This window comes from Grus americana, chromosome 17 (assembly GCF_028858705.1).
Source record: "Grus americana isolate bGruAme1 chromosome 17, bGruAme1.mat, whole genome shotgun sequence".
Lineage (NCBI taxonomy): Eukaryota > Metazoa > Chordata > Aves > Gruiformes > Gruidae > Grus > Grus americana.
The window spans coordinates 15,579,099-15,591,365 of record NC_072868.1 but is presented as its reverse complement, the minus strand read 5'-3'; the positions used below and the strand labels follow the sequence as shown (position 1 = coordinate 15,591,365).

Genomic DNA, 12,267 nt, shown 5'->3' with positions numbered 1-12,267 from the left:
AGCTAAGCATTCATGACGGAGCAGGCACCTAATAGCATTTTGGGCCGGTTCCTGTTGCTGCTGTCACAGCAGCTGTAACGACATAAACAGTTCATGTGCCATCTTCAACTTGAAGAAATACTGACAAATCTTAGACACGTACTAGATCATGATGTCATCAAAGACCTAATTACTTGCTCTGTATTGTAGCTCATAACAGGGTCTATGATTAGCTCTGTCCTGGGCACAGCATCATCTCTTCTGTGTGTTGACTGCAGTGAAGGGCTTTCTGTGCTCCTAGGCAGATGCTGCCAAATCAGTTATTTATAGAATCATTGAATGGTTTGGGTTGGAAGGGACCTTTAAAGGTCATCTGGTCCAACCCCCTTTTTTATCACTTTATTGCTAGAGGTTTAAGGTATCATGTAGTTTATGCTTACTTAAGATGGTGCTGGGTGTTCACCTGTGAGATATACGTGTCATGGGAGCACAGGAATGCGACTGTGATAATAGTACCCCTTTTTCATGGTGCCGTTATTTTATTTTTGAAGGTGCTAAGCAGGCTTCAAGTGAGGGAATGCATCTTCTTTTTGAGTTTGTTTATGTAAGCTCAGCAGAGAGGAGTTAACCATCAGATCATTAACATCAATGGGATTCCAAACTCTGCATTCAGGTAAAATTTGTTAATTCTCTCTAATCAAAACAAACTACTTTAAACTACTGTTGTGGTAGAATCTTTCTGCCTAGAGATTCCCTGTGAGGAGGGAGCTGATGTGCTCATACAGAAGGAGGAGAAAATTCAAGGGAGGCACCTTCATGACCTGACTCTGCTCCAGTTTGCTGAAGTTAGCATCATGAATGCCATTTGTTCTTTACAGGTGTAGTTACCTGGGCCCTGATGATGTTGTCCTGAGGCGCTGACATTAATGCATTCCAACCCTGGGACTCTTTTGTTAAAGAATTATTATAACATGGGAGTGGAACCAAAACTCAAAGACCAGTATTTATATTGTAGGCCAATTTGGCTTTTGCATCCTTGGAGGTACTTACATGTAGTGGGGGTTTTTCTTTGATTAGTTTGGGCTTTTTGTTTTCCCCCCAGCTGTGCCCTGATTCTGATCTGAATACAAGAATTAGTCTTGGATTAGTCATTACTGAACTACAGTAATAACTTCAGTAGCACCAACTTCTAGCCATCTACCGTGTTTGACTGGAGTTGATTGTTTATAGTACTTATGCTCCTAGTGGCATTTGGAAGGGTGATAACCATCCTGGATCTGTGCCCAGCTGGAGGCAGAGCAAAACTTTATTTGCTTATTTGTATTAGAACGTTATTCTCCTGTTCTGCCCCGAATTTTGCGCGCTGCTGAGCTCACTGTTGCAGCTACAGCTTTGAGATGCTTGCTGACCCAGAGAGGTGCTTCTGAGTGCAAGTGGTCTGAGTAGGACATCATCATGTTGTAGCTGTCCTCGTGCGTGTTGTATAATGGCAAATGCATTACTAAAGGATTCTGTTCTCTTCTATGGGCTTCTAATTGCTGAAGTTAAAACTATGGGGGTTTGAAAAGCAAAAGAGCTGAACGCTCAAACTTTTGACGATCTCTTTTGGGTGGAGTTTTAGAGAGTTTTGCGTGTCGGGTGTGATGATGAGGTTATCTGGGCCCAGCACACAAGATTCTCAGAAGGCAAACGTAGAAAGTCTCTCCCAGGAGAAGTGGGTGCGTATCTGAATTGCTTTTTTGGTGGTAAGCTCTCATTTTGGTCAGTGTCTAGTAATTCTTGAACAATTCCACTCAAACCTTTGTATTAAACGGAACAGGATGAGTGGCCAATAAGCTGCAAAATGGGAAGACAATCTTGCTAGGTTCAGCTGGTGCCTGGCATCGGAGCAGCCTGTCCATATGCTAACTGCTTCTGCAGCCAAGCGGGCTGGGAGTAGGAGTGCCCGCATGTGAGGCAGAATAATAACGCCAGGGGAGAATAATATGGTTCCCCAAACATCTTTATAGAAGCAGCTAAAAGCTGGTAAAAGCAGCACAGCTAGTCAACTAACAATCATTTTGGGGCACAGAAATAAAGTTATAGCTACTTTTCATGGCTATAATTGTGTTGTGCTGAATACATTGGTTAGAAACCCATCAAGGGTTCAAAGGATGGAGTTGCCTGGTCTGGTGGTTACCTGGTGGGTGCTGGCTTGGCTGGAGGCACTGAGATGTTTTGATGGGTCTCGTCACTGATCACACCAGTGAATTTGTGCTGCACTGGAGCTCTGCCAGAGCTGTGAACTACTTGATAATGGCTGATCAGTTGTGGTTTTGGTTTTTTTTTTTCCCTTTGAAATCACACTAATTTTAGTGGTGATTTTGTTTTATTTCTAACTTACCAGGTGTCACTTTGGAATTACTGCTTAAACGCAGGATGTGAACAGTTGGCAAGGCTTATAATTCTTTCCTTCTCTACAGCCAGTATGTTACCTAAGCTGAGAATTATGGTTTCGAATGTAAGAGAGTGGCAGAAAGTGCACCGCAGCTAAAGAATAGGTGGGAAGATTGCAAGAAATGGGGGCAGAAGTTTAAGAGATGAAGTGGCTTAATGCTGCAGATGGAAAGGTTTTTTCAACCACTCTGCACAGAGTGTGCCCAAGTGACTTGAATTTAAATTCAACTGGACCTTGAAAGCAGGATGCCAGTTGTTAGAAGGGTCCAGGGTTCCTTGTCCCATGTGTATCCCCATCTACCCTTATACACAGAACATACAGTTTTATCTCTTTCTTGTGTGATAGAAGGTCCGTTCCCACCTGTCTGCTCAAGCTTTCTTCATGCCTATCTTAAGCATGGAAGACTGGAACCAGTAACAAATCCACATGGAAAAGTGTGTCACTTTATTTAAAAAAAAGCTGTTTCCTAGAAAGCCCTGCTTTTGCAAGCATGGTTACAGCTCTTTCTTCCTAGCACCTTTCATGCGAGCGTGCACTATCTTCATAAGTGTTTCTGGTTGTATCGTAATTCAAAAGAAATAGGATGTAACTATCCATTAACTTGATTTTTATTTTTTGTCAAAGCTACCGAGAGCCATTAATTGTAGCTCCAGAGCAACAGCTGATTTATGAGTTGAACTTCTATGCAAATATTAGTGATATTCAAGTCATTGGAGATGCCAAGTTTATTCTCTTGTGTTTCTAGATTTACCAGAGATGCTGGTTAGTATTCAAAAAAGCTTCAAGCAAAGGGCCAAAGAGGCTGGAGAAATTCTCAGATGAACGAGCTGCTTACTTTAGATGCTATCACAAGGTAAGCCTTGGTAATACGGTTGTTTCTCAATCTTGTTTCTACGTGCAATCAAGAATAAAATCTGAACTTGTCATGTATTAATTGTCCTGAAAATTGGAATTTTTTTTACTATCGAGGTCTTAAACCCACTTGTATGTTCCTTCATTCAGAAAAGTGGAGGCAGAGTAAGTTTTCTGTTTTCTGTTTTTTAGCAAACATCTTGCTAACCTAATGGAAAATGACTTTATTTTTAGAGAAGATGTGCTTTCCTCAGCCCTTAAAAATCAGAGCTGAAATACTTTGCAATGACTAACCACTCTTCATAATTACTGTAGCAACTCCTCAAGGTAATGTGTGAATTCAAAAAGCTGGGTACTTAGAGGTTCCTGTTTCACTGGGATCTTGCATCTGTGGGAGATGGTAGACAGCTACAGATACGAAGGGTAACATGCAAATTTTTCTTGCAGTGGTGATGTGAAAACCTTTGCTAAATTCACCAATATTAAAAGAATGAAGTTTTTCCCTCTAACCTCTTCTCTGGAGTTATGTGCACATTTCATATTCATCTGAGGATTTACATGTGTAATTCTCCTGGGCATGGAGATGAAAACAAGAAACCCTTTAATTTATAATCATTGTTGTCAAAAGCTTAATGTATTAGAAGATTAGGAATTATGTGCATAAATTCCTGGGAGTCGGCGAGCACAACTCAGCTTGAGGCTGATCTGCACTTACTCACTTTGACATACATTTAGGAGGAAATCTTGAGGGAATACCGACTCTGAATTCAGACTTGTCTGTCTACACGCCACGTAATTTGTAATTGATTGGTCATAAAACCTGTGGCTACTTCTAGTAAGTCATGCCCAGAAATAGTTCATTCACACTTATATTAAGCAAGTTTCAAAAGTGATGAGAAGTGCATTTTTTTCCCATTTGTTGTGCGTGAGGGTTGCCCAGTGTGTATAAGACAATTTCCAGCTTTGTGTGAAATGTTGCATTTATATTAGTATGGCTCTGCCAATTATTGGTGCAAATCTGTATTTCTTCTATTGTACTAATGCAGTATATCAGCAGCACACGCTGACTTGACGTTCACGTTAGGTAACGGATGTGAAATCCATGAGGAATCTGAATGAGACTGGACTTCTTGCCACAAGTTGTGTAGGTTAGCACTTATTTGTCACGTATATAACCCAACGGCAGTTTCCTACGTCTGGATCTGCAGACTAAAGCATCATAGAGAGTCTCACTAGCTTGGAGGGATTTTCAGCTTTAAGTCAAGCTTAGTCTTTAGTTAACAGTTACTTAATGTTAAACTATTGCCTCTTCCATAAATTTCGTTTCTGGATTTCTCTGGCAGCTTATTTGAGAGGAATAAACAATGGTCAAACTCCAGAGTCACTCACTGGGAATTGACTGTTTACTTTGGTAGCTGCAGAGTTCATGCTTTCTGCTTTTGAAAGCCGTAACTGTGTGTCATCAGATCTGTAATATTAATAGTTACAGACATTAAAGCAAACCCCAGTCTTGGCTGAAGTTTTGAGAAACACTGTTGTAGCAGTAAGACAACTTACACAGATATTTGGTGTGGTTTTTAATCAGAACTCAGCCAAATCTAGGGGTTATTTCAGGCAGGATGAAGGCCAAAACCCAAATGTCTGGAGGGGAGGTGGGCAGAGAAGTGTTTACCTCTGGGGGGAGTAAACCAACTCTGAATGCAGCGGGTACTCCTGAAAGCACTGGTTCCAGTGGGACTGAACTGGTAGATTATTGCCCGGGACTCCTTTGGGGGGCAGGTGGGGTCTCTTGGGGTCCGAGTCTTAAACTGAATACACCTGAGAAGATCGGTCTTAGCTTCCAGGTTTGTTTGGTGTCTCAGACCTGCCGAGCTAGACTGCCAGCTCTGGTCACTCTGAGCCCGTCCCGAAACTGTCCGCCTCAGGTCCCGGGTGGGTAGACCCAAATGACAACTGGGGTGCAATGCTGCAGTTTCTGCCAGAAAGCCCGCAGTCCTCCTGCGGAAAATGGAGAGATCTCTCTTGCCAGCACCGCGCCAGCCGGGACGCTGAGGATGAGCTTGGGGAGAGCCCCTGGGCACAGCCAGGCTGGACGACGGGCAGCGATCTCGGGAACGATGGGAGCCACCCTGGGAACGTTGCCATCAGCGTTTGCTCCCCACGTTTATCGCTCCTCTTCGCCGCCCTGCGATGAAGCAGCGCTCACCAAGCGGAGCGCTGTCAATGCGATCGCCCAGGGCAGCGGGCTGTCGCTTCTGCAGTGTCGCTGTTTGGCAGCGGGGCTCTGCGCTGTCCCCATCTTTTCACTGCAGTGGTAAATGAGGCTGTCTTCTAGTTCTGGAGTCATCAGCTAGACGAGTTGACGGGTCCTGTTTATTTTTAATGAACCTTACTGAAAGGAAGCTAATGAATATTAAATAGCATTTTCTGTCTAAAATGTGTTAACTTACAAAGAGCACAGGTGGATAAAAATGGGTTTCTTTTTTAAATAAGGTTTGTAAATATGTGAAATTCTAAGGTGGTGAATGATGCAGCTTCTAACAGTATTAAATGAGAGGTGTTGAAAAAGGAGAACTCGTCACTGCTGCTCTATACCGCTCTACAGTTGAACTGATTCTTACAAAAAGCACAGTTAATTATTAATAAAAAACCCCAAACCAACGAACAACGTAATACGGCAGAGTCTTCAACTCACGCTACTTGTCACCTGGTTGTGATGCATTATATTAATGGCACTTTTGTACTCGAGGCGTCATGCGTACGCCTCGCGTGGTTGTTGCTGTTGCCTTGATGCGCGTTGGGCCGGGAAGAGCAGCTCTCGTGGTAACGGCTTGGGGGTGCGCGGGGGCTTCTCTGCGCCTGTTCTAATTCTGTCGCTCCTGGGCAGGAGGTGCTTTTGCCATCGCTGACAATAAAGTTAATCCTGCAAATGAGGAGCGCAGCCAGTCCTGTTAGCGCGTCAGGTGTCACCGTGTCAAACGCTTCTGCTAATGAACCTAAAGGCGGATGCGGCTCAGTCTGACGGATGATGCTGTAAGAGGAAAACCTCGCTTACGGATTACCAATGTTTCAGAAATATGGTCGCTAAGTTCATACCTGGGTTCTGAGGTGATTCTCAAATGCTGCTGAAAGCAGCACCAAATCTAGAAAACTGAGGAGCCCCCGCTCACCCCATCAATCTCAGGGAAGGTTTAATCCATCATAAAACTCTAAAGGGTAGAAAAAGAAAAATGATGAATGGGGCTAATTTTTCAATAGCACCTGCTTCCTTCACTGAAGTGTTAAATTGTTTCATTTTGTTGCTTTTTTTTGTTTTTTGGTTGGGTTTTTTTTGGTGATGAATTAAAGTGCAAATGTTACTTCAATTTCTTAGTGGAAAGAGCCTGTCCAGAGCGTTTGTCTGTCGCGCCGTGGTGGCACCCGTCACTGGGGCTGAGCTGCTGTGGACCGAGGCTGTACAGCATCTCCTCGGCACCTTCACCCGGTCGAGGTCTCCCCTTTTTCTGTCCCAAATCTGGGTCACAAGCAATGTTGCTGGGGTGTCTTGGTGGTGACTCTGCCATCCTGGGGGGTTCAGTTTGTTCCCATCTGCGTGCGTGAGGTATGTGTCCTCTTCTGCAGCCCTGTACCAGGGGCTGAATTTTGACATCCTTGCCACTCAAAGTTTAAAACAACAAAAGAAATAAGTACTTTTTTCATATAATACTGACCTTTAAATACCTTCTAGTCTTGTTCTGGTTTTTTTTAAATGTGGAAAGGTTAAAGTGTCCTAAAATACAGGTCACCTGAGAACGGTCATCTGTAGCTTATGAAGCGAACTGGAAATTTGCATACGCAAAGCAAATTGCCCACTTAATGCATTTGGTCCCACAAGGGAGAGAAAATAATTAGGATCCAGGCTACAAAATCTACGCAGAGAGTTGCCTTTCAGGTAGCTGTCTAGTTTTCACTTGGTAAATGTAAATAATCAGCCACAAATTACCATGCGCTTTAATATAATAAAATTGGAGAAGGAAGAAGTTCTTATTTCTGCAAGTGACTTTTGACTTTGCAATGTGCCAGAAGAATCCCTAATATTCCAATACAAAAGCAAGTAATTGCATACTGCTGACAGGAATATACTGATTCCTCAAGGGGATTTAAGTTTTAATCCGATTGTATTAATCATGCCTTGAAACAGCAGAAGTATTTTAAACAGTCTTTCTGTCTAGTTATGGAATAATCCATTTGGAAAATTGGATTGTGTAATTTGTAATTGTTTTCCAGTCTTGCTAATGCAAAACTGTATCAGTAGCAAATTGAATGTTTAAAGTATGACCACTCTGCTAATAACTGGCTGTTAAACATTTATTTTAATGAATGCTATCACTTACTATGAATGAAATGTCTAGTTTGAGGCTTTAAAAGACTTAAAGTAACTTGTCAGGACATTTTGGTATCTTCACTATAATGCCATACAGCGAGGCTCACTGCGAGTCCGTGGGCGGGTACGTGTCCGTCCTTATGGAAGGACGTATCTTGTGAGTGGAGGAGCAGCCTCCGAGCCATGGCAGGAACTGAACCTCTACACCCGGTTGTTGTTCCTGGCTTTAATTTCTTCGAATAAGCCAGTGTTGGGGTACAGCGGGGTTCCGGCCAGCGTGCGTGATTCTGTATGGGAGCAAGTGAAAACTAGCAGCTGATGATTTTTCCCACTGCAGAAAGGGAGATATAGGCATGGCTGTAGATTGTATTCATATATACATATATATTTTTTAAATATTGTTTAATAAGTATTTTAAAAATGATATAAAATTCTAGTATGTGATGTACATTTAGTAAGCTAGTTATGAACAGGCAAATCTTGTAAGGAGGACTGGGCTGGAATTGCAGCAGCAGCAGCATTTTCCATTAGACATTCCCCTGGCAAGTCCTGGGAAGCGTTTGACCCGTACTCATCATAAGCGGAATTTTCAGGAAGCCAAGACAGAAGCATGAAGTCCTTAATGAAGATTAAAACACAAGATACTTGAAAACCGTGGAATGTGGCAGTTGCGTAGGCAATAGATACACTCCCTTGTGTTGTGCTCTGAAAAGCGACCCATATTGGAGAGTTATGTACTAATTCAAACAATAGTTTCAAGGCTAAAGACCATTTGTAGTAAACTGTGTGTTTTTGAAAGGAATGGGAGAGATGGAGGAGTTTTTGCCTGGGTGTGTCTGTCAGGGTGAAGCTCTGTCTGCTGGTGCTGTCGGCTGGGAAATGAGTGAATAATCCCTGCGCCTGGTGCAGAACTCTCTTACCACACAGCTCTGCGAGTGTTTCGGTTTTTAGTCTAATGAAATGTGTTTCAGTGTTACAGACTGTCATCTTAACGTAGAGGAGGCTTGAAAGTAAAGGGGAGGGGAGAAGTATGCAAAGGGAGGTCTTTAACCCCTACCAAAATATCGTTCTTCTTGTGATTGCTCTGTTAATACTGTCTTAGGTCTGATATTTGTGGTTTACCCACCTTTTTAGAATTAAGCTTATAAATGTACATTATTTATTAATCTCGGACAAGTAATACATAATGAACTAAACTAACCATGAAAACACTTGTTTTGCAAGAGCCCGGCAGGAGGAGAGTTATTTTAAAAATGAAAAAAACCCCAACAAACCAGAAAAAAAAAAAACCGTCAGCCTCAAATATTTGCAGGTGTTTGGTGCCGGCTCCTGACTCCTCTCCAAACGCGTGGTGGAGGAGCTGTTAGCAGCCTGCCACTTCTTCAGCGTGAATTCGGTGCGTACGTGCCAGAGCATTTGAACCATCTGTTGCACAGGGGTGAGCAACAGGAAGGCTCTTGAGGCACCTGGGGGGACGGTGGCATTCTGGAGCACCTTGCCGGGTGGCGCAGCGGGTCAAATATCAAATGATCTTCAGGCAGCTTCGCCCTGAGGAGCGCGGGTGAGCTGCTGAGCCGTGGCAGCAGGAATAGCTTCTTGGCTAACGCTGGCTCTTGCCGGAAGGGGCTGTCACCACGCTGGGGTACCTCTGGGCCTCTGAAAGGTGAAGGCAACTTCAGCAGCGCAGCCCCAGAAGGGAAGAGAGGGCAGCTGCTTACTGAGCGTGGTGTTGCCAGCCATAACAATCAGATGCCGCAAGGTTCTGTCCAGGACGGAAGACGTGCAGGAGCTGCGAGACTGAATTCAGGCGACTCTTCTGCATGCTACCGCTTGTGCCACTGACTTCAGCAAGAGTCCCAGAGTGCCAGGTTTTGTCCATCTGTTGTTCTCCCTGTGTCTGCTAGGGCTGGTACTGAAGAAGAGTGAAATCAGCTGGGAGGAGACTGGAGCGCGTGCATATTGCTGTAGACATCGGGACCTGGGTCGGGTCAGAACTGGGGGCTACCTGTCCGTCACCCTTCAAGGGGAGATGCTTTGGTGTCAGCTGGTGCAGCTCAACAGAAGCAAATGCCATCAGGGAATCTTCAGATGCACGTGAAGACGTTCAGCAGTGCTCTGTGAAATGCCGTTATACAGCAGCTCTCAAGCAGTCAATGCAGCACGAAATAACCCAGGAGCTGCCAAATATTGTAGCTAGCATTTCTCCAACTGTAAATACTCCTTTTTTCCCCAGTTCAGAGCTAAAACATGAGTTACAAAGGACGTGATGATCAGTGAAATTAATAACACGATACTATTGATTTCAGTATTTCTTCAAGATATCACCCAAGGGGTGAAACCGCCTGCTACTTTATTTGCCCGGGCTGGGAGCCAGGGCTCTCAGGGTGTGTTTTTGGGACGTGGCCGCTGTGCTTTGCAGCGCGGGCAGTGGGCATTCGCACGGGGACAGGGTGATTCCTGGAAACACCCGACTTACTGCACACCGCTGCGGTGTGTGGACTCAGCCCCGGTCCCTGTCCTCTCCCTCCTCCCTTCTCCCAGCATACAGCACTCAGAGGTGGGGCCAAAGTGATGAGGAAGGGGCGTGGGATAGAGCTTTATAACCATGTGAAAGAAAATAATCCCCTTAAGTTGTTCGTGTTCACCCCATCTCTGTACCCCTTTTTCCTTCCTCCCTTCCCTGTATGCCCCCGCTGCAGACCCAGGGAAAAGCCCAGCAGTCTGAGTTGCCCTTGCACTAACACCCAGGTGAATGGCACGCTCGTGTGCTCTCCATCTTCATCCTCTGCTCTTATCTTGGCTTAGGGAGAGTTTTTGTTCAGAGATGAATTAACTGCTGGTTGATACCCTGGAAAAGCGAAATAGACCACTGTGAATACCGTGAAGGCAACAGATAAAGAGATAAATAATGTCGCAGATAATCCGTGTTATCTTCTTCGTAACACAGTATGCTTAGGAGGAGTACGGTAATAAAAAGCAAATGTAGGAGAAGGCATATTCAAAGGAAAACAAATTTTTCTGTTCAGAAGGATGAACTTTGGGATTTCAAGCATGAGCTGTTTCTTGTAGAATCTCTGTTGGAATATATTACTCTGCATTTGAGATTACAAAGTACTTTACTGCAGTAACTAACAGGCTTTTGAGAGGAATTTATGATAAGAAGGAAAAAATTATTGCTATTGTCAGCTCCAAAACTATGGTGCCGTTATATTCCCGCTTTTTTCTTATTTGGTTTATTTCTAACGGAGAATGCGGGAGTGGTGAGTTATGCTGACAGGAGGTCGAGTCTCCCAGCCACCATACTTCTGGACACCCTGAGTTTTGCACGACTGAAGTGTCTGTAGCATAAAGTGGCTGTCCTCACTCGCGGGGAGGAGAAGTGAGATTGTCATGCTGGGCCATAGGATGGAGTTTCACTTTTGGTGAAACTTTTCTTGACTGGGAGGCCTAAAGAAAGAAAATTCTTGGTTGCAAGACATGGCTGTGGCTTCTGTCCTGTTCTGTGTGCTGGGTAGATCTTGCCGGGAGGACCAACTGCTTCTGATGGGAAGCCCTAGACCAGAGGGAGACCTCAGGTATCTGAGATACGGGCGGGAGCAAATCTCAGTCCCCAAGGCTGGGTTCAGAGGTGACGCGGTCCTAGAGCTGCAATGTGGATCTGATGCACAAGCAACAGCGTGCCAGGCTGGTGGGTAGGGGTGAGCTGGAGGTTGGAGCACGGAGACTGGAAAGTATGGGATGTCCCTAGTAGTACGGAAATGAGAGGAAATGGGTGATGGATACTCTGTGCCAGGGATGCAGAGACTGCAGGAGCTCATGTAGAGATTGGGCAGTACTTGCAGCTTGCAGCCCTAATGAGAATAAAACACGACAGCCTGGGGGGTAAAGTGTGGTCTTAGGGATGCTGGGAGTGGTGAAGGTAAGATGTACAAGGTTGGAGTCATAGTAAAGGCAACAGTGATCAGAAATGCCTCTCCTTTAGTGTGGGCAGACAAAGCAAACGTTTTCACCTTGTCCTTCTCACGTTCCCAGCAGCGGTGTGAACATCTGCTCCCATCTGGCCCAGAGGTGCATGACTCAGTCTGAACACAGGGTCATTAGTGATGCTGGTTGGGTCGGTTGGTTTTTTCCTGCCCGGCCCCGTGCAGCAGCTAGCAGCCTCCCGCGTGGCCCAGTGTCCTTTGCCTCCCTCGCTGGGACGCAGGGGGACGCGGGGTGTCTGCCTGCCCGGGGCTGGGGCAGCACGTGCTGCCCATCAGCAGGGGCTGGCGGGGGGTGTGGGCAGCAGCTGACCCCTCCTGACTGCTGGAAGTGCTTTTGGCTCCTGAGCCAGCGCGGAGAGGCAGTTTGCTGTTCCCCGACTAGTATAAGCCTTTCGTGATCTCACTGAACCCTGTCACAGCGTCCTCGGGATTCATCGTGCTGGAGACAGTTACTGGGATACCCAGCAGTAGGAGTGTGACATGCCTGATTTTAAGGAATGAGCTTTCCATTAGGACAAATCCTAGATAGCTAAGTGATTCATTACCAAAACGGATGGCTACGTTCTGCTTCTGCTAACTTTTGTACTTGTAGGTGCAAAACTTCATTAGCACGTTCACTTGCAGATGTAAATGTGCTCGGTGTAGATGTCGAG

General features: G+C 45.0%; 1 protein-coding gene across 6 annotated transcripts in view; it reads left to right on the top strand.

The window, feature by feature from the left end:
• The window catches only part of DOK5 (docking protein 5), a 44,763-nt gene that overhangs the window by 17,463 nt on the left and 15,033 nt on the right, over positions 1 to 12,267 (top strand). For all 6 annotated transcript variants that reach the window (XM_054845663.1, XM_054845665.1, XM_054845660.1 and 3 more), the window contains exon 2: positions 3,162 to 3,269. In XM_054845663.1, coding sequence (XP_054701638.1) covers positions 3,162 to 3,269 — 108 coding nt within the window. The remainder of the gene's footprint in view (positions 1 to 3,161; positions 3,270 to 12,267) is intronic.